This window comes from Gigantopelta aegis, chromosome 1 (genome assembly GCF_016097555.1).
Source record: "Gigantopelta aegis isolate Gae_Host chromosome 1, Gae_host_genome, whole genome shotgun sequence".
Classification (NCBI taxonomy): domain Eukaryota; kingdom Metazoa; phylum Mollusca; class Gastropoda; order Neomphalida; family Peltospiridae; genus Gigantopelta; species Gigantopelta aegis.
The window spans coordinates 28,238,354-28,263,353 of record NC_054699.1 but is presented as its reverse complement, the minus strand read 5'-3'; the positions used below and the strand labels follow the sequence as shown (position 1 = coordinate 28,263,353).

Sequence of the window (25,000 nt, the reverse complement as noted above, 5' to 3'; positions counted from 1 at the left end):
ATATATATATATATATATATTATATTATATATATATATAGTTAATTAATTAATTTTATTTTAGTTGCTTTGGTTTGTTATTTTTTATTTATTTATTTAACTTTTATTTTGTGTTTTTAATTTAATTTAATTTAATTTAATTTAATTTAATTTAATTGATTAATTTATTTAAGTAATTATTTTTAAAATATTACAAATGAAGAAACAAATGGTTCAATAAATACTGGTAACAATCTCATTAACCCAGTTACTTATACATTAATGTAACACATACCTAGTTACTTACATATTCCATGTACATAAATACATAGTAAATAGCCCCTGCATATTACGACGTTTTTTCTCTCTTTCATATACGAAATGTGTTTATTTTCCGTGACCGCATTAGCATATTTTCGGTTTTCGCCGGTTGTATTCGTGAGCGTGCTGACAGCTTTACGACGTGTCTTCTTGTAGAGAACGACAAGTGGAGGAGAAATCGCTCCGCTGAAACATACCTCAAAATAGTGCAGACAGCAAATAAAACACTCACAGCTATTCAGAAAACGGTTCGGCCGCTTTATTAAGACAGATTTCTGTCTCGCTTTGGGCGATAGAAAAGTCAGCAGAGAGATATTATATATTAGAGCGATGTTTAAAATTTAACAAGAAATACTAATTTATCGAAAGAGGAATGGTATTACAAGGTCCTATTTAGCAAGGGGATGGTGTGTGTGGGTGTGTGCTCGAACCAGCACCTCCCCTGTCTTTGGCTGCGAACTGCACTCTACTAAAACCATTCATGTTCTTCCTCGCTCATACTTCTACACACATAGACTGGAATTTGAGCTTGAACCTTTTTTTTTTTTTTTTACATGCCCCTATGATACCACTAGCAGAGGCGGATCTAGGTGTGTGTTGGGGGGGTGCAGGGGCGACAGTTATAATTTTATTATTTATTAATTTTCGTTCCCCTCCAAACCTCCCCCAAAGTTTCCTTGGCATTCCGCCTCATGTCATCCCCCCACCCCCCCGGGTTTTTTGTACCGGCCACTGACTAGGGTTTTAGGCATGTCCATCCCAGGTCCGATCTCTGGCATGATCAGTGGCCCGATCCAGGACAGAAACATAGACTAGAAATTAGTTAAATTCCTTTATTTCTTTTAGTTTTGCAACTTAAAAACGTGTAGGAAATTAGTATATCTAAAAATATCAGTCAAGATAAAAGAATGTGTATGGTATGCAAATTGGGTGTTGCAGCTCAATATTTATTTAACTGTAGGACAAAGAAACCTTTTCATTCCCCTTCTCTGCCTAGATCATAGTCTGTCATCAATAACACAACATTATTATGAAATATTTTAAATGATAGGCCATTATTGTTATGAAATATTTTAAATGATAGGCCAATATTGTTATGATATATTTTAAAGTATATTGTATATAGGCCAATATTGCTATGAAGTATTTGACATGATAGGTCAATATTGTTATGAAATATTTGAAATGATAGCCCAGTAATGTTATGAAATATTTGAAATGATAGGCCAATATTGTTATTAAATATATTTTAAAGTACATTGTATATAGGCCAATATTGCAATGAAGTATTTGACATGATAGATCATTATTGCTATGAAATATTTGAAATGATAGATCAATATTGTTATCAAATATTTGAAATGATAGATCAATATCGTTATGACATATTTGAAATGATAGGTCAATATTGTTATGAAATATTATAAATGATATTTGTATTACAAAAATTTGCGAATGGTGTTTCGTGCGCTTTAATAGTATCAGTGACAATTATTTGGTGTATATTTAACTAAACGTATAATCATGTGTTAATGTATTTTTGTACGATGTATGAGAAAAAAACGAAATGAAATAACGTCAATTGAACTAAATACTGAATTGAGTTAAATTGAATTGAATTGATATGAAATAAATATTGAATTGGATTAACTTGAATATATTGAAAGGAATATTGAAATGAGTTACATTGAATGGAATGGAATACTGAATTGAATTGAACTGAATTGAAGTTAACTGAACTGAATATAACTGACTATAGAAATGAATTAAATTTATCTGAGCTGAATTGAATACTGAATTGAATTTAATCGAATCGAATCAAATGGACTAAAATTCATTGACTTCGAATGAATCGATTGTTAATTTAATCGAATTGTATTTAATCGAATTGAAACGAATTATCCTAATTAACTAAACTTAACTGGACTGAATTGAATTTAAATGAATAGAATCGAATTGTATTGAACTAAACTAATTTTAACTGAACTGAATCAAATTGATCTTCAGTGAATCGACTAAAATGAAATTGAATGGAATAGAACTGAATCGAATCGAATTGAATCGAATCGAATCAAATTGAATATTGATTTGAATTGCGTCAACGTTATAAAGTGGCGCGATATGCTGGTTTGACTTTTTGAGTAAATTCATGAAAAAAACGAAAGAAAAAGTTACTGATATTTGTCTTGAGTATATGTGCACTTAATATAGCGCTTTATACTTTAGATCAGATAAAGAGGTTGACCGGCCTCGGTGGCGCAGTGGTTAAGCCATCGGACTACAGGCTGGTAGGTACAGGGTTCGCAGCCCGGTACCGGCTCCAACCAAAAGTGAGTTCTTAAGGGTTCAATGGGTAGGTGTAAGGCCATTACACCCTCTTTTCTCTCACTAACCACTAACAAACTAACAACTAACCCACTGCCCTGGACAGACAGCCCAGATATCTGAGGTGTGTGCCCAGGACAACGTGCTTGAACCTTAATTGGATATAAGCACGAAAATAAGTTGTTGTTTTTTTACTTGCCCATGCATTTCGTTATCGGTGACCTAGTATACCAATTATACTGCCTGCCACTTTTTACTGATATGGACAGGACGTAGCCCAGTGGTAAAGCACTCGCTAGATGCGCGGTCGATTTGGGATCGATTCCCATCAGTCGGCCAATTGGGCTATTTCTTGTTCTAGCCAGTTCACCATGACTGGTATATCAAATACCGTGGTATGTGCTATCCTGTCTGTGGGATGGTGCATATAAGAACCCTTGCAACTAATGGAAAATGTAGCAGTTTTCCTCTAAGACTATATATCAAATTTACCAAATGTTTGACATCCAATAGCCGATGATTAATAAATCAATGTGCTGTAGTGGTGTCGTTAAACAACACACACTTTAAACTATTTACTGATAAGAGTGGCATACACGGAATAACTTCATTCCTTCAATCAATTCATTCAGTTATTCATTCAATCAACCAACCAACCAACCAACCAACGAACTAATCAAACAATTAATTTATTCAATCCTTTTTCATTTCATTTCAACTTATTTTCGTGTTTATATCCAATTAAGGTTCAAGCACGCTGTCCTGGGCATACACACACACACACACACACACACACACACACACACACACACACACACACACGCACACACCACCCCCAGCTATATGGGCTGTCTGTCCAGGATAGAGGGTTAGTGGTTAGTGAGAGAAAAGAGGGTGTAGTGGTTTTACACCTACCCACTGAGTCGTTAAAACATGCTCTGGGTGGGAGCCGGTACCGGGCTGCGAACTCTGTACCTACCAGCCTTATGTCGGATGGCTTAACCACGACACCACCGAGACCGGTCGCGTAAAATCAATTTAGGTTCCAGCACATTGTTCTGGAAACACTTCTCAGCTGTTTGGCTTGTTTGTCCTACAAGTGCTCACACTGAAGTCCGCGTGGAGTTTCCAAAACTCCACTTTGATCTGTGCATGCACGATCAGTTTGAAACAGGACGGAGACGCGAACCCAGCACACTACCAGACTAAAGCCCAGTGGCTCAACTTGTACTGCCTGGGCCAGTTCGTCTATATAGTTGGAATCATACCCCAGCACCCAGTATTACCCATAAAACCTACTTTTGAGCACAGTTACCGGTTTTCTCATAGCAGGAGCCTGACAGGAAGTTATTATGCATTTCGAGGGTCTAGACTGTGCCGAGGAAACTGTCTATGGGAGTTCATGTCAAGCTCCCCGTAAAATATTTAAATATTTATTTAAAGAAAAGAAAATACACTTTGGGGAAGGAGTTACCTCAGTCCCCGAACCAGCAGCCTCTGACCCCTCGACAGCGCCTACATAGGGTGTGTCGAAGAGAGACGTGTTTGAAACCTACCGGCCTCGGTGGTGTCATGGTTAAGCGATCGGACATAAGGCTGGTAAGTACCGAGTTCACAGCCCGGTACCGGCTCCCACCCAGAACGACTCAGTGGGTAGGTGTAAGACTACTACACCCTCTTCTTTCTCACTAATCACTAAACACTGTGACTAACCCACTGTCCTGGATAGACAGCTCAGATAGCTGAGGTGTGTGTGTGTGTGTGTGTGTGTGTGTGTGTGTGTGTGTCCAGGACAGCGTGCTTGAACCTTAGAGGGACATTCCTGAGTTTGCTGCATTGTAAGATGTTTCCGACTAATACAATATTTCTACGATTAAACTTACATACTAAACATATTTTCTTGTTTAGAATATCACTGTCTATATATTCAGTGTGTTTTTGGTCGTCTTAATATTTGTAAGAAACCCAAACTGGATTTTGTCTTCAAATAATTTCGTACGTACAAAAAAAAAACATATTTTAGGAAATAAAATGAAATTTAACCTAGCACAAGTATTAGAACGATCAGAAACACGTTTAATATACAGCCACTAATATTTATGCAGAAAAATATATTTGATATATAATCACAATCGTTAAAAATTCTGTTAGTTGATAACATCTAAAAATTTGCAGAAAACTCAGGAATGTCCCTTTAATTGTATACAAGCACGAAAATAAGTGGAATCGAAATGAAAAGAAACTTACGTAGGGGTAATGCTAATCATATAAAACGATTGATGATTTCATATTAAATTTTATACTTTTTAATTTTTATTATTGGTTTTTTATTTTTTATTTTACAGGATGTTGCCGTCCAGATTTTGGGCCTGTGTCCTGACTCTGATCATTACACTGACGCGGGAAGCTTTAAGTCTGGTGAAAGGACCAATAAGCGTGTTCTATTGCAAGTCGAGCGGGCTGTTTCCGCTGTCCTGGGACTGCTCGGGATTCGTGCAGTGTGCACCCGCCGCGGACGGATTTACCGCGATATGGATGCCGTGTTCACCAGGGCTCGAGTTCGATCCTATCAGCAACGGTTGTTCCATTCCTAAAAACAGATGTGCAAATTTAGCAAGTGTGTAAATTATTATTATTCAGATGCCTAAGATGTATATAGTTATGGGAGAGGGGGGCAACAACAACAACAACAAAAAACCCACACAAAAACCCACACAAAAAACCCATACCCCCCCCCCCCCCGCCAAATAAAAAAAAAAAAAAAAAAAAAAAAAAAGAAACAAAATAAAGAATAAAAAATCTCCCGAAGATTACAGAAACAAGCAGGCAGGTAAACAAACTATCAAACCAACCAACTAAAAAAAAAGAAACATAAATTAAAAAACAAAAAAATATTAATAATAAAAAAATAAATTAAAATACATTAATTAATTAATTAAAAGTGATCGTGTACATTAAACTGGGGACCGTTATTTGAGTTGGTTTGTATATATAGCGAATTATTGATGATAAAACATTACCTTCCTTCCTTATTTAAACACACACGCACACGCACGCACGCACGCACGAACGCACGCACGCACGCACAAATTGGTCATATGAAGCCTTTACAGACATCACAAAGTTCTAAGAAAACACCAGATGTACCACGCTGGATGGTCCAAGAGGGAAACTTGGTACCGTATTTCAAACAATAGTACGGTACGTGCAGTCTTTTAAGAGGACCCTTACGTTAAACAGCATACTGGAGTGTCATCGTTAAACTTTCATCGTCGAATTCGAAAACTCTACTTCATTTACCAATGTAAAATGATCAACATTTTCAATCGTCTGTCAGTGATATTAAATAATAGGTTGTATGTCACCAAATTAAATGTCAGACGACAATACGTATAGAAACATACACAGCAGGGTCGTAGCTAGAATTTTTTGTTGTGGCGGGGGGGGGGGGGGGGGGGGAGGGCAACTGAGTAGTTAATAGTCTAAAACTCCTTAAACGGTTAAGAAGAGGATTTTCTTTAAGTTTCTATAATGCTTTCCGAATTTTGTTCTTGCCCCTCCCTCCTGCACAGGTGGCTAAAACTGCTACACGCAGATTTTCAATCAACATAATCACAACATAGATATAAATACTTCAAACCTTCACCATTAAAGTAAATCAGACACATATTGTGTGTGGGGTGGGAATGGGGGTGGGGGTGTATACTGTTCTAGTTCCGCACAAAATGACCATTCTAAATTTAATATTACAGTAAGACTCCGCACTTGATTTAAACAAAATAGTACTTTATACCTTGATATAAGCACAAAAATAAGTTGAAATGAAAAATAAATGAAATATACCTTTAAACTTTTACAAACCAAATTACAGGAATTTTCTTGTAACCCCCCCCCCCCCCCCCCCCCCCCCCCCCAAAAAAAAAAAAAACCCCAACAAAACCCTGAACTACTACTAATCACTCGCTCTGGACAGCACAAACGTCTCGCATACTTGACTAAAGATATAAAAAATAGTAGGCTAATGTGATAACAATCGGCGTAAACTGCCCCAAGTTCAGCCAGCAAACGTTTCACTAACGTTCGCGAACTATTTGATTGGTTCCCAACGTGACCATTTGGTTTACCGTGAAGCGCACAAACCAGTCTTGTGGACGTTTTCCCGCTCGGTCTGGCTGAACACAGCCCGGGTTTCCCATACCTTCTTTGACTATAGATAGAAAGCACATCTAAAATCTACCTCACCTATTCATCAAAACAACAATTGATTCTTTGTTAATGTGAAGACTCATGTCAAATTTAAACTTCCAGTCACCCTCTTTTTCTTCTTTTTAACAAAAATCCTTATTGCCCCAAATGATCATATGGTAGTGTGAAGGCCGGGGATCCTTAAAGCATTACCGTTACATACAGCTATTCCAAAACTAAGACACATAAAGTACTAAACGTACTTAACACTTAACTAAAATTGTTCATTTCAACTAATTTCCGAGATTATATCAAATTAAAGTTGTAGCACGCTGTCCTGGGCACACACCTCAAGTATCTGGGTTAGTGAGAGAGAGAGAGAGAGAGAGAGAGAGAGAGAGAGAGAGAGAGAGAGAGAGAGAGAGAGAGAGAGAGAGAGAGAGAGAGAGAGAAGAGACGGTGTAGTGGTCTTACACCTACCCATTGAGTCGTCTGGGTGGGAGCCGATACCAGGCTGCGAACCCTACTAGCATTATGTCCGATTACTTAACCACGACACCACCGAGGCCGGTCACTAAAATTGTAATTGTCTTTAAAGCTTTAAAGTTTTAAAGCTGCAGTCTCGTCCCCAGTCATTTTCTTTCGACTTACCAATGATATTCATTCTTTTTCTCAACTACCCCTGAAAAATCAAATAAATGAATTTCCTTAAATTAATCTTAAGGTTGTTTGTATTATATAATTGAAACTTGAACATGTCTACACATTTTCTGAGCAATTGCTAATAATTATGTTTGGCTCCTACTTAAACCCTGCCTTCCAGAGGTGTGTTCAGGAGGGCACTTTCTATACAGGGCCAAATTTCATTAAACACCGTAAGCCTAGTTTTGCATGTAAACGTAAATCTACGTCTAAACCATAATTCTTATTTCTGTTATAGTACAAAAAATATAGTTAGAAGTATATATTTCTTTGAGTCCTTAAAATGCTTCATTTTCCGTAATTATGTAATTTTCTTCGTGAAATAGATGTCAAACACACATAAACATAATGCCTAGTAGGGGCCTATAACTGCTAGTCGCAGACGTAAACTTACGATGGCACCAGTGAAACTGAACAGTCTACAGTTCTCTTAATATCATAGGCGTACGGGCTCCCATTTTTGTACAGGGCGTGTGTGTGTGTGTGGGGGGGGGGGGGGGGGGGGGGAGAACAGGCTTGTTTTTTGTCCGAATTAAAGGAAAATGCCCGAATCTGGATAACAACATTTATTACTACTAGCATTAATACCAAACACCTACATAGGGTTGCTAGCGAAGCACTACCCATATTTACAATTTTGAGAGAAGAGTGGTGGAAATAAATGGTAAAAAGGTATCAGATTAGCACATACGTTTTGCCCGAATTTGAGGTTTTGCTCCAGCACTAGTGTGTGTGTGTTGGGAGGGGTGGGGGTGGGGGGTGGGGGTGAGGGGTGTAGTGTAGGTAGTCTGTTCCTGACGTCATACCAAACCTATAGACCAGTATAAGTCCCCCTGGCACCTCCCACCCCATCTCGTACGCTTAAATGTTTATTACTTTGAATACAGCCCAACCTTGTATTATTGTTATGTTTCTTATTTTTTGTTTCTTTTTTGTTTCTTTTTTTATGAGATGTGGCCTCTGTGACGTGTAAGGATAACCCGACGATGGTGTTCCCTCACCCCGACAGCTGCAGCTTGTACTACAACTGTACTCAGACCACCCCCGTGGACGGCCTCTCCAAGTACGAGAACGAGTGCACGTACCCCACCCTGTTTGACGCCGACCTGCTGACCTGCAGCACCGCCACTAACGTGAACTGTGGCAAAAGAAACAAACCTTTAGACCAGTGTAAGTCGTTTTGTTCGTGACATCATAGCAAACCTTTAGACCAGTGTAAGTCGTTTTGTTCGTGACGTCATAGCAAACCTTTAGATCGGTGTAAGTCGTTTTGTTCGTGACGTCATGGTAAACCTTTAGACCAGTGTAAGACGTTCAATTCGTGCCTTCATGGCATGTATTTTTCCCCGCCAACATCACCATTAGCATTGAGGTCATCACTGTTATTGATATTTCTTAGGAACGTAAATTGTGTCAATTTAGTCCTCATTGCAATTCTTTCTGTCTGTCTGTCTGTCTGTCTGTCTGTCTATCTTTCTTTCTGTCTGTCTGTCTTTTTTGTCTGTATATCTATCTATTTTCATTGTTTGTTTGTTTATTATTTAATTTATATATAAAGGGACATTCCTGATTTTGTTAGATGTTTCAGACTAATAAAATATTTCTACCATTAAACTTACATATTAAATATATTTCTTGTTTAGAATATCAGTGTCTGTATATTCAAAAAAATATTAGAACGATCAGAAACACATTTAATATACAGCAACTAATATTTTATGCAAAAAATATATATTTGATATGTAATTACAATCTTTAAAAAGTCTTTGTTAGTCGATAACATCTTAAAAATTGCAGCAAACTCAGGAATGTCTCTTTAATATATTACCTGTATGTTTTTACATTGTTTAATGTGATTGTTCCCTGCAGGTGGATACCGACTGGAGTGCGGCCGTCCGATGTGCGAGGGGGTGCCTGACGGGATGAACATCTACCCTGGCCAGCCCTTCGACGTCGAGTATGTCGTCTGTGAGAACGGCACCGTCACCAACAGCACGCAGACATGCAAAGTCGGGGTCTTTGACCCGATAGTCAGGGTCTGCACTACGAACTACGCCAGTAAGTCGTACACGTCACTTGTATGCAGAGGGAAAGACGAAGCCCTATGGTAAATCGCTCGCTTGATGCGTGGTCAGTCCAGGATCGATCCCCGTTGGTGGCATCAGCCCATTGGGCTATTTCAGTTATCAGTGTCTTAGTTGTATTGCCTGACACTATTTACTGATAAGGGCGAGACGTGGCACAGTGGTAAAGCGCTCGCTTGATGCGCAGTCGGTTTGGGATCAATCCCCGTCAGTGGGCCCATTGTGCTATTTATTGCTCCAGCCAGTGCACCATGACTGATATATCAAAGGCCGTCGTATATGGGATGGCGCATACAAAAGATCCCTTGCTACTAATGGAAAACTGTAGCGGGTTTCCTCTCTAAGACTATATGTCAGAACTACGAAATGTTTGACATCCAATAGCCGTGTATATTGAATCAAAGTGATCTAGTGGTGTCGTTAAGCAGTCGTAACCGCTCACATGAAAGGACTGCTGTCAATAAACAGATAATCGAAATGCTCTTTTTACACTGAAGAAAACATTACGGAGTGTTCGGCTACACTGAACGCACCAAATTCTTGATTTGAGTACATTCTGGCTAGGTCAAAGTATGAACCCAGAACAAGCGTGTTTGAACCTTAAAAGTGTAGTCTTAAACTGTCATAAAGGCGACGTCCTTCCAAAATTATCTTTAAAAGTTTTATTATTATTATTATTGTTATTTATCCCATTGCCCATTTCATGTTATTTCTACCCTGTTATCCTGCTTAACGCGTTACCGTTTGCACTTAGTATCAGTCGATGGAACACTCATGCGCGCAACGCTATATTGTCTGGGGTTCGTACGTACAGTAGAATCTCATTGGGTCGAACTCAGTAGGGTCGTATACACCGCAACGCTCGAACAAAAACGAGTTAAACGTACACGTTGCTGACAAAATGGTTGGGTCGAACTACCCGATGGGTCGAACACTTTTTCGAGCACCGACGGGGTTCGGGCTAGAGGGATTCAACTGTGTGTGTGTGTGTGTGTGTGTGTGTGTGTGTGTGTGTGTGTGTGTGTAAATATATATATATATATATATATATATATATATATATAGATATATATATATAGATATATATATATAGATATATATATACGTATAGGTAACACGCATGAGTGTGCCATCGATTGGTACTAATCAAACACTTAGAAACTTCAACCAGGACCCGAACGCCTGTGTGTTTAAACGTCGTGCAAACACATACATTACAAATTCTCGATTGAGCGATTGTGTGTGGCATCGATTAATTAATAATTACTTATTACAGACAAATGTGAAAATAGTCAAATAATTCACTTGTATTTTATTAGCTCCTTTGATGATCATAGAGCTTGGTGCATGTACAGACATTTCCTTTCGGTTTCCACGCTAATGTTGATGCATAGCTTCTGTATTCTGACTTCAGTGGACTTGGTTTGAGTTTAGAGTTTTCCTTCTCCTAGGAGAGTTTCCTTACTAGGATTCTGAGCCTCTCCAGCTCAGTTTTGATTTTGGAATTTGCATCTCCCAGACAGTTGTCTTTCTTGACTCACGTCCTCTGTTTGTCCGGTCCATATCAGTCTGGTCTCCACCCTTTGACCAGTCCAGCTTGCGTGACCCCACCAGGTGCTGATGCTCCAGCTGGCATAGCTCTCCAGGTCATTGAGACATGCAAGCTACCTCACTACGTCAAGGAATGAACCATGAGATAGTCAGCTCCTTTAAATCCGTTTCTATCTATCTGTTTGTTTACTTTTTCAGCATCTATTATCGCTTACTGCACATCGACTCCTTCTGCCATTTTCTCGAGCCCGACCGACTGCGCAAAGTACATCGACTGTTCTGCGCAGTCGCACAACGCCAAACTGAATCCTTTCGAGAACGAGTGCGATTACCCGATGTTGTTCAACCAGGTGACTAAAAGATGCGAAATTTACAATAAAGTGAATTGTGGTACCAGACCAGTGCCAAAAGCTCCATGTAAGTACAGTGTATGTTTGTGTGTGTTGGGAGTGAGGGGGTGAGGAGTGTGTGTGTGGGGGGGGGGGGGGGGGTGTGTGTGTGTGTGTGTGGGGGTGTGTGTGTGTAGTATTTAGCTCAGTTATAGTGCGCCCTCCTGAGGTGCGATGGGTCGAAGGATCTATCATATTGATGGACTCTGTCACAACTAGTCCACCAAATTAGGACAAAGACCGTGGTATGTACTGTGCTGTTTACAAATTCATATAAAGATCTGTTTGTGATTTTTGGAAGGTGTAACAGTACCCTGCCCCTTGTACGCTCTTTCTCCCCCACCCCACCTTTTTTACTTCTCCACCGCTTCTTTCTCTCTCTCCTTGTCTATAACTATTTCTCGCATACTCTCCAGATGTCTCTTTTTTTCTCTCTCTAGCTCTTTCTGCCATAGTCCTCGATCTCTGTCTCACTCTTTCTGTCTCCCCTCTTTCTGTCTCTCAATCTGTCACTTTCACTCTCTAACCCTCTCTCTCTTTCTGTCTCCCCTCGTTCTCTCTCTCAATCTGTCACTCTCAATCTGTCTCTCTGTCTCTGTGTGTGTGTGTGTGTGTGTGTCTCTCTCTCTCCCTCCCTCTCTCTCTCCCTCCCTCTCTCTCTTTCTCTTTCTCTCTCTCTGTCTCTGTCTGTGTCACTTTCACGCTCTCCCTCCCTCTCTCTGTGTCTCTCTCTCTATGTCTCTGTCTATCTGCCTCTCTGTCTGTCTGTCTGTCTGTCTCTGTCTCTCTCTCTCTCTCTCTCTCTCTCTCTCTCTCTCTCTCTCTCTCTCTCTCTCTCTCTCTCTCTCTCTCTCTCTCTGATTAACGTGATTTCTCCTCCAGGTGACTACACGGTGGGTTACTGTGTCACGCCCACCAGCTGTATAGACTGTGCGGCCACGTGCGTGGGTAAAACAAACGGCAAACACACATATCCGGGCACTGCCTCTACCAACAAGTACATCGTCTGTCAGGACGAGAGGACGATGGACGTGGCGATTTGCACTACGGGTCAGATATTTGACCCCTTCGTGGCGCAATGTGCCGCCGAGATGTCCACAGGTAAGTTTGTCTTTACTTATTGTAGCCAGCAATCTAATTAAAATTAGCTCCACTATTACATGTGGATCTAACACTAGCCAGTTGTAGCTCATGTCCACCAATCAAAACCTTACTTGCAGAATCATGCCATTGATTTAAAAATAATTTGAAAACATTCCGAATTATCCTGAGGGTATACGACATGTTTCGTGTGAATTACGAATGCCTTAAAACATGTTTTATTTTATAAAATAAATAATTTGTTATGTAAAACTGAAGACTGATTTAGTTTGGGTTTTTTTTTATAAATAAATAAATAATTTTTAATGTAAAATTGAAGACTGATAACCCATCCCGTACGTATTGGTATGGTTCGCTGTACTGCGGCCACTAAAATAGAATTTGTATGCTCCCAAATAACGTTATAAAAGGCGAAGTGTGATTGGTCAATATTTAAATTATTATTTGCAGACGAAATGTAACTTGGACATTGGAGACTACGCAGTGTTGTTAGCAATCTGATTAAAATTAGTTCTACTGGTCTAAATAAGGCATTCGTAATTCACACAAAACATGTCGTATACCCTCAGGATAATTCGGAATATTTTAAAATTATTTTTAAATCACTGGCATGATTCTGCAAGTAAGGTTTTGATTGGTGGACATGAGCTACAGCTGGCTGGTGTTAGATCCACATGTAATAGTGGAGCTAATTTTAATTAGATTGTGTAGCCAGTATCATGTATATGTTTTATGCTCTCGTGTTGGGGGCGTGGCGTAGCCCTGTGGTAATTCCCGGACGGTCTGGGATCGATCCCCGTCAGTGGGGCCATTGGACTATTTCTCGTTCTAGCCAGTGTACCACGACTGATATATTAAAGGTCGTGGTATGTGCTACCATGTCTGTGGGATGGTGCATATAAAAGATCATATACATGTATATAAAATTACCAAATGTTTGATGCACTGTCTAAGTCGGTTTGGGATCAATTCCTATCAGTGGACCTATTGGGTTATTTCTCGTTCCAGCCAGTGCAGCACGACTGGTATATCAAAGACCGTGGTATGTGTTATCTTGCCTGTAGCGAGTTTTCTCTCTGAGACTGTCAAAATGTCTGTGTTCTAGTTGTGTCGTTAAACAAAACAAACTTTATTATTTGATCAGTGTAAATATTGAAGTGTCACTGGTCACTTTTTTTTCAGAATCGCTGAACAGTATCTGTAGCAGTAATCCGACCCTGAAGCTGGAGCATCCCGGCGAGTGCGCGCAATATTACGACTGTTCCAAGACGACGGCTTTCGGCAACTTCCGGAAATTCGTCAAGGAATGCTACTACCCGTTCTTGTTTGACCCCAATGACAGCACGTGCAAGAATCCATCTTTAGTCACGTGCGGCTCTAGATCGGAACCAAAATCTCTTTGTAAGTGAAGTAAAGACAAAAAAAATAAAAAAAATAATAATAATATAAAAAATTCCCACCAATAACAATCGCCAAAGAACTGATCAAGAGTTTCAGGGCGGGGGTTGTTGGACATGCTTTATAATATTTCTAGGGGTGGGGTGGGCCAATAAGATGCACCGGATCAATCAAAGGTTGTTGCATCAAAATAACTTGAAACATACTGGCGTTTCACGGGGATAAATGCCGCTGAAAATGAAGATTAAAGGGACATACCCTAGTTTTTAAACACTAAAGCATATTTTTGACTATTAGAGCGGGTTTTTTTGATAACTGAAATCATACTTTAGTTGGATTTTATTGTTTAGATTATCCATTTCTTTTCATTCGAAGTGTTTTTGGTCATCCTGGTGTTCTTAATATCACAGAATGCATTACTCATATTTTGAAAAAGGCACGTGCGTCTGAAAAATAACAGTTATGGGGTCGAGTTTTAGTCTATGTTTAGAGGGTATTTCACCATTTCAAAGTCACAGACTCATGTTTCACTCAACTGTAACTTGATCCAAATATGTTACAGATTTGTAGATTAACTAAACTTCGTGTTCATTTTCACGGGTTGAAACTAAAGTCTGTCCCTTTAACTAAACTTCGTGTTCATTTTCACGGGTTGAAACTAGAGTCTGTCCCTTTAACACAGTGTAGTTTTAGTATTAATATGTAGTTTTTCCTTGTGTTGATTTACTGGAGTGTTAAGAGAATAACAGAAGTCTCAGGTTGCGTTGTAGGTTCTTAATTGCCTTTCCAACTTGATAAATTGTTAACAACGTGATAATACAGATACTATAGGTTTTGGCTCTTAGGTGAATGACACACAGGTCTCCCGACAGAGTTGACATTGCGACTGAGAACCTCATGGGTACGAACAGCAGAGCTGTCCTCCTTGGGTCTCCCTTTCATGTATAAAACGAATATTTATAAGATACATATATTTGTGTGTGCCGTCACTGACATGGGTTATAGACCTTAGCTGTTAAGCTGAGGGCAACATCCTTGATTGCTGTGATTTAGTTTCACACTAATTTTGGTCAGATTGCTAACCCCTAATTACCTAACGACTAAGTTATTGCATTCATTGCTCGAAACCTCTGTGGTATATGATCAAGATAAAAACTTACGCAATTGCATACATGACAGGTGGCGGAATAACAATTAATTGAATTGTACATGCACACTGACGCCATATAACCGTAAATAAAATGTGTTGAGTGCGTCTTTAAATAAAACATTTCCTTGTACATGCACAGCTAAATATATAAATAAAATTTGAATGTAGTTGTAAATGTTACACTGTGACAATATGAAGAAAAAAAAATCCTATCCTTTAGGGAGCGGGGGGGGGGGGGGGGTGTGTGGAGCAGGGATTCTGTGGGGGGATTCAAGGTGGGGTGGGTGGGCTGGGGGTCGGGGTGATGGCCGAGAATTGCATGTTGCTGTAATTATTAAACATTCCTTTCATCTATTCACCTAGACGCTGACAACCAGTTTGTATTGTCTGATTCCAGGCGAGTACCTCCAGTTCCAGTGTGTCGGCTCCAACTGTGCGCCATGTTCCGACGTGCTGCCCGAGTGCCCCGCCCAGGACGGCAACGCACCAATCAGACTGAAGGAGATGACACGTGACTATATCATCTGTCAAGGAGGCAGAATTGTGGGCGTGGACCAGTGCGCGCCGGGTCAGATATTCGACATGTTTCTGAAGGTCTGCACGACAGTAATAGGAAAAGGTACATCTCATTCTAAAGAAGCCTGTATTAAACATATATCTGTCTATCAATGTATTGTTTTTGCGGTTAGCCTAATCATACCCACATCCTCTTTTTATTGTTTAGTGTTCTTCTTCTTCATGTACTACTACCACTACTACTTTTACTACTAACTACTCAAAAGAATTTAAGGGACAGACGATATTTTCGACATTATTTTCTGAATGTCAGTTATATTAGCTAGACCATAATGTCACGCATGGTATTGTTCCATTTTGACGAAAGTGGGTCTAAGCAACCCATAAATGAATTAAAATCCACTGTCATTGACACTGTCGACTAGTTCTAATGGCGAAAACATGCTTACATTTGCATGTAAATTAGGGCGAAAGCGAAAGGTCTGCTAAGTGCCCATAACTTGCTTTTTCACAAAGCGCTTCATTTGCACGCTTTGCACGTGTATTCCATGTTCCCAATGCTGAATTTCCGTATAATTGGAGCTTGCGTTCGTGTACGGTGCACACTCCAAATTCGACAATGGTACGACTTCAACTGACTATCGAAGATCGAGGAAGGGCTATTGCTTGGCTTCAGGATGGCAATACGCAAAGAAATGTTGCTCTGAGACTTGGTGTCAGTCAGAGTGTCGTTGGCCGACTGTGGCAACGGTACCAAGCAACGAATTCTGTTCGAAATCGTCCACGTTCGGGAAGACCCCGAAGCACTACAAATAGATAGGACCGCTACATCACCAATATGGCTCTACGTCAACGCACAACCACTGCACGCCGATTACGTGACAATCTGCGGACTGCGACTGGAACTCGAGTGTCTGATCAAACCATACGCAATCGTCTGAGAGCCAATAATCTACGCTGCCGTCGCCAGGCTGTTCGACCACCACTCCTACCACGTCACAGAACGGCCAGACGTCACTGGTGCACGATTCAAATGCGGTGGCAACGTGTTCAGTGGGGTCGAGTGATGTTCACTGATGAGTCCAGGTTTAGTCTCCAGTTCAACGACGGTCGGGTTCGTGTCTACAGACGTCCTGGGGAGCGCTTCGCTGACGTTAACGTTAGACAACGTCACCGGTTCGGTGGTGGCAGCGTCATGGTGTGGGGCGGCTCTATCCACCACAGGACCCCCCTCTATGTGGTGGATGGCAATCTGAATGGAATCCGCTATCTGAATGAGAGTATCCGGCCGTTGGTTCTCCCAGGCCTTCAGCAGACTGGCGGCGGGGCAGTTCTGCAGGATGACAATGCCAGACCCCACCGCGCCAGGGTGGTAACGGACTTTCTCAGACAACAAGGTATCGCCAGGATGGATTGGCCAGCATATTCGCCTGACTTGGCCCCAATAGAGTACGCCTGGGACGAATTAGGCAGGAGAGTTCGGGATAACCATGCCCATCCGGCCAACCTTCATGATCTGGGTCAACTTCTTATGGCAGAGTGGCAGGCCATTCCCCAAAAGTTCTTCAGACGTCTGATCAACAGCATGAGGCAACGATGTGTCGAGTGTATTCGCGCCAGGGGTGGATTCACACACTATTAAACGAATGTTCTAATGTGTAAAATCCATGTTTGACAACCTTCAACTTTGACAGCATGTCATGTGACTTTCTTGTATACAGTGACGTTTATTTGTGTTTTTTTGTAAATATGGAACAATAAATAAACATTTTGGTGTAGTTTACATCATCAATCTAATACACTCTGAAACTTATTTGGTTATACATTTTTGACCCTTAAATTCTTTTGAGTAGTATATTATTCCTACCACTACCACTACTACCACCATTACTACCACTACTACTACTACAACAACAACAACTACCACTACTACTTCTACTACCACTACCACTACTACTATGACTACTATTACCACCACTACTACTACTACTACTACTACTACTACCACTACTATTACAACCAATAGTACTACTACAACTACAACTACAACTACTACTACTACTACTACTACTACTATAATACTATTATTATCATCATCATTTTTTTTTTTTTTAATTTATTATTATTATTATTATTATTTATTATTATTATTTTTTTTTTTATTATTATTATTATAGTTACAGCGTTTAAACTATTGTTCTAAATAAGCTTTATGTTTTACTATTTAAATATGATTGTTTAAGTTATCTCCCTTTATATTGTAGCTGCTTTCCTTTCGTATTGCACCACGTACCCAACCGGGCGGATCCCGAACCCCATGCATTGCGGCCAGTACTACGATTGCGCCACCTACCAGCAACATGGCGATCCGGTCCCGTCCGACTGTCCGTACCCACAGGAGTTTGATGTCCACACCAAGCGATGTGCTCCTTTTCATATTACTTCATGCGGCGGGCGGGTAGAGCAAAAAGAACCATGTAAGTGGGGCTTAAAGGGACATTCCTGAGTTTGCTGCATTGTAAGATGTTTCGGACTAATAAATTATTTCTACGATTAAACTTGCGTATTAAATATATTTTTTTGTTTAGAATATTAGTGTCTGTATATTCAATGTGTTTCTGGTCGTCTTAATATTTCTAAGAAGCCCAAACTGGATTTTGTCTTCAAATAATTTCGTACGTACGAAAAAACAAAATTTTAGGAAATAAAAGGAAATTTAACCTAGTACAAATATCAGACCGATCAGAAACACGTTTAATATACAGCCATTAATATTTTATGCAGAAAAATATATTTGATATGTAATTACAATCGTTAAAAAGTATCTGTTAGTCGATAACATCTTAAAAATTGCAGCAAACTCAGGAATGTCCCTTTAATGCATAGTCATTGGGTCTGATGATGATGATGATGATGATGATAATATATGGGTGGTGCTGGGAGGGGGGGGGGGGGCTATTTTCGTAAGCTACTGCAAAGCCGTTGCGTGGTCAGGGACGGTAAGGGGGCGGGTTGGAGTTGAGTCGAATATAAACCTAGAGAACCATTTTGTCTATATTTTCCTGGACACCTATTGAATAGCCTAACATTGCACTATAAAAAATTATTTATTGTCTCAGCGTGGGAGGGGATTCGTCCGAGCCCCCTGAATCGCGCCATCGTTTTTCTTAAAGTATGTTTCATTTCTGGGGCGGGATTTAGCTCAGTCGGTTGAGTGCTCACCCGAGGAGCTTGCGTCACAGGATCGAACCACCTCGGTGGATCCTTTCAACTAATTTGATTTTTTTCTCTCGTTCCAACCAGTGCACCACAACTGGTCAAAGGCCGTGGTACGTCCTTTCCTGTCTGTTGGAAAATGCACATAAAAGATCCCTTGCTACTAATGGAAAAATGTAGCGGGTTTCCTCGGATGACTACGAGTCAGAATTACGAAACGTTTGACATCCAATAGCCGCCCCTGCGCGTGCTGTAACCTCACCGTGGTGCTGGGGTGTAACATTCTCTTTGAGAATGGCCAATACAGCACAAATTGAAGTTTAGAGTAAAATTCGGTGTCCGTAAAATTCTGTGATATTTGTATTTGTATTTTTGCACAGTTCTTTACACTGTTTTTGTTTAAACCTTGAATTTTTATATTGATGTTGATCATCACTTTATTTATTTGCATTACCATAGTTTGACACCCAATAGCCGATGTATTTTTCGTGCTGGGGTGTCGTTAAACATTCATTCATTCATTCCAATAGCCGATGATTACTAAATCAATGTGCTATGATGGTGTCGTTAACACAAAACAAATTCTAAAACTAAGATATCTAGGTTGTTTTTCGTATACCTGTGTTTGGCGCCCAATAACCGATGCGTGTTTTACGCTGATATCGCGTTAAACAATCATTCATTGAATTAATTAATTAATTCATTCATTCATTCATTCATTTTCGTAGCCCAGTGGTACAGTGCTCGCTCGATGCGCGGTCGGTGTGGGATCGATCCCCGTCCGTGGGCCCATTGGGCTATTTCTCGTTCCAGCCAGTGCACCACGACTGGTATATCAAAGGCCGTTGTATGTACTACCCTGTCTGTGGGATGGTGCATATAAAAGATCCCTTGCTGCTAATCGAAAAGAGTAGCCCATGAAGTGGCGTCAGCGGGTTTCCTCTCAATATCTGTGTGGTCCTTAACCATGTCTGACGCCATATAACCGTAAATAAAATGTGTTGAGTGCATCGTTAAATAAAACATTTCTTTCTGTCTTTCATTCATTTTAATAAATCAATGTGCTCTAGTGGTGTCGTTAAACAAAACAAACTTTGTTTCATTAATTCATTCATTGGAACGTTTTTTGGTGCGTTATTACATACTTATGTTTTACTTTAATTTGCAGGTAGCTACAAGTCCATGCACACGTGCGTATCGCCGAGCAACCCCGCTACATGCACGTGCAACGTTCCCTCGTGCGTCAATCGAATGGAGGGGTACACGAGTGTCCTGTCGTCTGACAAACGCCAGTTCTACGTCTGCCGAAGCCAACGAACGTTAATCTCGTCATGTCCCGCGGGGGAGATCTTTGACGTCAAGAGTGGCGCATGTATACACGGAACAGGTTAGCCTGGAACTATTTTTATTATTATTATTTTTTTTTTTTTTTACTATTTACTACAACACATTCTGTTTGTTTTACCCCCTTCTCAAATACTGTAGTCGTCTCAATCCAATACCATGCAATATGCCTTCTGCCTGTCCCAGACAGCCAGAGAACGTTCAGCTAACATTCGCGAACTATTTGATTGGTTCCCGACAGCGGACGTTTTTCTGCTCGGTCTGGCTGAACTCAGCCCTGATGTAACAAAGTGTGTTCTGTGTACTGTCCTATCTGTGGGACGGTGCCCTATAAAAGTGCCTTGCTGCCATGGAGTGGCGGAAGCGGATTTCCTTTTTCAAATTTCTTTTGTGCCACCTAACCACATGTCTGACACCATGTAATCGTAATTAAAATGTGTTGTGTACGTTGTTAAATAAAACGTTCCCTTCTTTCTGTTTATATCTCAAACATACCTGAAACTAAGAAGTGTTTCATTCCGTCAAAACCTAATTACGTTCTGATTCAACCCAAGCGTTTCGCACTGCGTTACTACCGAATTTTACTGCACCGAATTTCACGCCGCGTTACTGTGCCGAATTTCACGATGCGTAAAAACCATTAAAACAGGCGGCTTTTACCGCTCAGGTCAGCTGGTTCAATCTTGGCGGTAAACGCAGTCAGATTGCGCTCGCTGTCCATAAAAAATACGCTCTGTGAAACGTCCCAGAAATCCTCTTTTTTTTTTCTTTCTTTCTTTCTTTTTTTTTTAGAATTCGGGGCATTTCACACCACATTGGCAGTGAGTGTGATTTTTTTAACGCTACGCTGCGGTGGAATTTTTTTCCACTATCACTCTATTGCAGGAAACGAAGCAATTTACTGTCGCGTTTCAAATTCACTTGGTGTAAAACATTAACGTGCAATCAGGCCTTTACTATTGCTACACATCTAATAACTGTCTGTGTGTGTTTGTTTCCAATGAATCAATGGCAACTGCAGGCATCCTAGGAATATAGTTAGAGACACTATGTTCTTCCTTTCAACCAGTACGCTACGGTAATTCTAGTGTCTTCTTTACGTAGCATTTTTGTTATCTTAAACTGCAGCCAACACGCCAATTTATGTCTACTTTATGTACCATTTTTGTTAATTCAAGTGTGTACTTTATGTAATATATTTGTCGAAATAAGTTTTTATTGTTTAATTTCGGCCAACACGCCAATCGAAGTAAGTGTCTACGTTACATTTTGTCAACACAAGTTGTTTTTCTTTAATTTCAGCCAACACGCCAATCCAAGTGTCTACGTTACATTTTGTCGACACAAATTTTATTATTTAATTTCAGCCAACACGCCCATCCAAGTGTCTACGTTACATTTTGTCAACGCAAGTTGTTTTTGTTAATTTCAGCCAACACGCCAAACCAAGTGTCTACGTTACATTTTGTCAACGCAAGTTGTTTTTGTTAATTTCGATCAACACGCCAATCAAAGTTGTCTACGTTACATTTTACCAACACAAGTTGGCATTGTTTAATTTCGGCCAACACGCCAATCCAAGTGTCTACGTTACATTTTGTCAACACAAGTTGTTTTTGTTTGATTTCAGCCAACACGCCGATCCAAGTGTCGTCATTCTGCGCGCGGAACCCCACGGGCCGGATCGGCCACACCGACTTCTGTCACAAGTACTTCGACTGCTCCATCGACCCGACCAACACGGAGTGTCAGTACCCGCAGCTCTTCGATATCGCCACCCGCAAGTGCGTGCCCTACAACCAGGCCACGTGCGACACGCGGGCTGTCGTCAAGTCTCCCTGTAAGTGTCTGGAAGTCTCTTGTCGGCCTCGCTGGTGTAGTGGGGAAGGATATGGCCCAGAGGTAAAGTGCTCGCTTGATGCGCGGTCGGTTTGGGATCGATCCCCGTCAGTGGGCCCCATTGGGTTATTTCTCGCTCCAGCCAGTGCACCACGACTGATACTTTAAAGGCCATGGTATGTGCTGTTCTGTCTATGGGATGGTGCATATAAAAGATCCCTTGCTGCTAATCGAAAAGAATAGCCCATGAAGTGGCGACAGCGGGTTTCCTCCCTCAATATATGTGTGGTCCTTAACCATATGATCGACGCCATATAACTGTAAATACAATGTGTTGAGTGCGTTGTTAAATAAAACATTTCCTTCCTTCCTTCGGTGGTGTCGTGGTTAAGCCATCGGACATAAGACTGGTAGGTACTGGATTCGTAGACTATCGTCAAGTCTCACTGTAGAAGTGTCTCGTATTATAATGCAACCATGCTTATTGTGATCTGATATCCCCTACATGATAATTCGAAGTGTTATTATGTCACTGTTTGATAACTCCTTCGTTGCTAGCATGATAACCTGATGTTGCTATGTGTTATCATGTCACTAGGAAATGAGTTGTGCGTATGACGGATATTTGCTCAATTTGCAGTTAGATTGATTCCTCATTTTTCAAACATCCATTTACAGCAATAATGGTTAAACTGCATAAATAAATACAGCATTTTCATTTCCCGTAACATTAAATTACCTTTTATCTTCCAATTCTAATCACTAATCACTACATGTGTCTCGCAAAAGCCCACATGTGATCCACTAAATATCTGGAAACACACCAATGAAGCTCACAAAAGCCCACATGTGATCCACTAAATATCTGGAAACACACCAATGAAGCTCACAAAAGCCCACATGTGATCCACTAAATATCTGGAAACACACCAATGAAGCTCACAAAAGCCCACATGTGATCCACTATATATCTGGAAACACACCAATGAAGCTCACAAAAGCCCACATGTGATCCATTAAATATCTGGAAACACACCAATGAAGCTCACAAAAGCCCACATGTGATCCATTAAATATCTGGAAACACCCCAATGAAGCTCACAAAAGCCCACATGTGATCCACTAAATATCTGGAAACACCCCAATGAAGCTCACAAAAGCCCACATGTGATCCACTAAATATCTGGAAACATACCAATAAATATCTGGAAACACCAAGGAAGCCATTTTAGCACCTATATAGTTTTTTTTTTTTTTTTTTTTTTTTTTTTTTAATTTATTTATTTATTTATTTATTATTATTATTTATTAATATTATTATTATTATTATTATTATTATTATTTTTTTATATTATCCTTTTTATTTATTTTTATATTATCCTGTTTATTTTTATTTATGTATTTATTTACTTACTGGCACACCTGCCGACAGTACGGTATGATGAAATCACCGCCCCACGTACGCTCCTCAAATACTTAGGGATCCCGTGCAAAGCGTTCAGGTGAACACCGTCGCGGCAAAATATATCTACCGGACTACTTTCCTTTAAACCTCTGTGTTTATGATAGGTCACATTAGCAATATCAGCTACCAATGACTTGATGTTTTGGTTAACCTCTCTGACCTTTTGATTGTAAACTGACGTGGGCAGATACCGAGTTTCTAATCTAGGCAACAACTGCATAATGCAGACATGCCGTACAAAACATCCCAACAGAAGCCATTCCGCAATTGAAATTATATGCCGTGCTATTTTTGTCGGTACGACCTCAGTTCTATCTATATCGTTACCTCCTATTTGTAACACAACCACACTGGGCTTGAATGAATTCAAATGTTCACGGAACTGACCCTGAAATAAATCGTTCACACGGCCGCTACCTTTCCCGACAAATTTTAATAAAACTTCAGATTCGTCCAACCTGAGGTTTTTCCAACCAGAATTCCTCCTATTGACGACTTCCCCAAGCCTACGGACATAACTGTGACCCAAAACTGAAACTTTAACCGGCATGACCAATTAACGTTAAAATTAAAAAATAACAATTGCGTCTTACCTGTACGAAATAATTATTATTTGAAACTGACGCTGTTGTTAAGTGACGTCACGACGCGAGGCTATTTAATTAGCCAACGTGATCTTCCTTACGCAGTCCTTTTGCGCCCTGCTAAATGGCATACAAAGACATATGTTTATGATTATAACCGACCTCTTAAATACAATTAAAAACAGTTGTATTTAATTGTTGATTTATCTTCCAATTCTCCATTACTCGCTCCCATTCGGAACTATAGCAAGCGTTTTCAATTAAACATTTTGAAACAAAAAAAAACAAGTAGCTTACTGACAGCATCTGACGTCACAGTCACTAGCAGCCAGCGATGTATATTGTTGAACTCCATTTAAGCTGTTAGACAAGGTAGTAATTAATCAAATAGTTGGTTACAAGTATGTTGGCCTCTTTAACATTTAAATAACCTAGTGGTTTGAAGTTACTACTTACTTATATTACCAAAAAAAATTAAAGTAAAGTTTGTTTTATTTATCTTATCATCGGCTACTGGACGTCAAACATAATATTATGGTCATTCTGACACAATTTTTTAGAGGAAACCCGCTGTCGCCACATAGGCTACTCTTTAACGACAGGCAGCAAGGGATCTTTTATTTGCGCTTCCCACAGGCAGGATAGCACAAACCATGGTCTTTGTTGAACCAATTATGGATCACTGGTCGGTGCAAGTGGTTTACACCAACCCATTGAGCCTTGCGGAGCACTCACTCGGGGTTTGAAGTCGGTATCTGGATTAAACATCCCATGCCTCGACTGGAATCCGAACCCAGTACCTACCAGCCTGTAGACCGATGGCCATTTATTACTAAATAATGGCAACTTTGC

General features: G+C 40.1%; 1 protein-coding gene and 1 long non-coding RNA gene across 3 annotated transcripts in view; one reads left to right on the top strand and one right to left on the bottom strand.

Annotated features, from left to right (window-relative positions):
- LOC121373314 overlaps positions 1-25,000 on the top strand; it is a 61,294-nt gene that overhangs the window by 14,280 nt on the left and 22,014 nt on the right. For both annotated transcript variants that reach the window (XM_041499882.1, XM_041499891.1), the window contains exons 2-11: positions 4,970-5,241; positions 8,463-8,681; positions 9,381-9,569; positions 11,345-11,563; positions 12,418-12,636; positions 13,819-14,037; positions 15,582-15,803; positions 17,965-18,177; positions 20,085-20,303; positions 21,891-22,100. In XM_041499882.1, the coding sequence (XP_041355816.1) occupies positions 4,971-5,241; positions 8,463-8,681; positions 9,381-9,569; positions 11,345-11,563; positions 12,418-12,636; positions 13,819-14,037; positions 15,582-15,803; positions 17,965-18,177; positions 20,085-20,303; positions 21,891-22,100 (2,200 nt within the window). In that variant the 5' untranslated portion in view covers position 4,970. The remainder of the gene's footprint in view (positions 1-4,969; positions 5,242-8,462; positions 8,682-9,380; positions 9,570-11,344; positions 11,564-12,417; positions 12,637-13,818; positions 14,038-15,581; positions 15,804-17,964; positions 18,178-20,084; positions 20,304-21,890; positions 22,101-25,000) is intronic.
- LOC121373327 lies at positions 5,077-8,782 on the bottom strand. The gene is made up of 3 exons (XR_005958064.1): positions 8,670-8,782; positions 7,461-7,491; positions 5,077-5,214 (listed from the first exon to the last, which is right to left on the bottom strand). It is a non-coding gene; the product is annotated as an uncharacterized LOC121373327 (long non-coding RNA).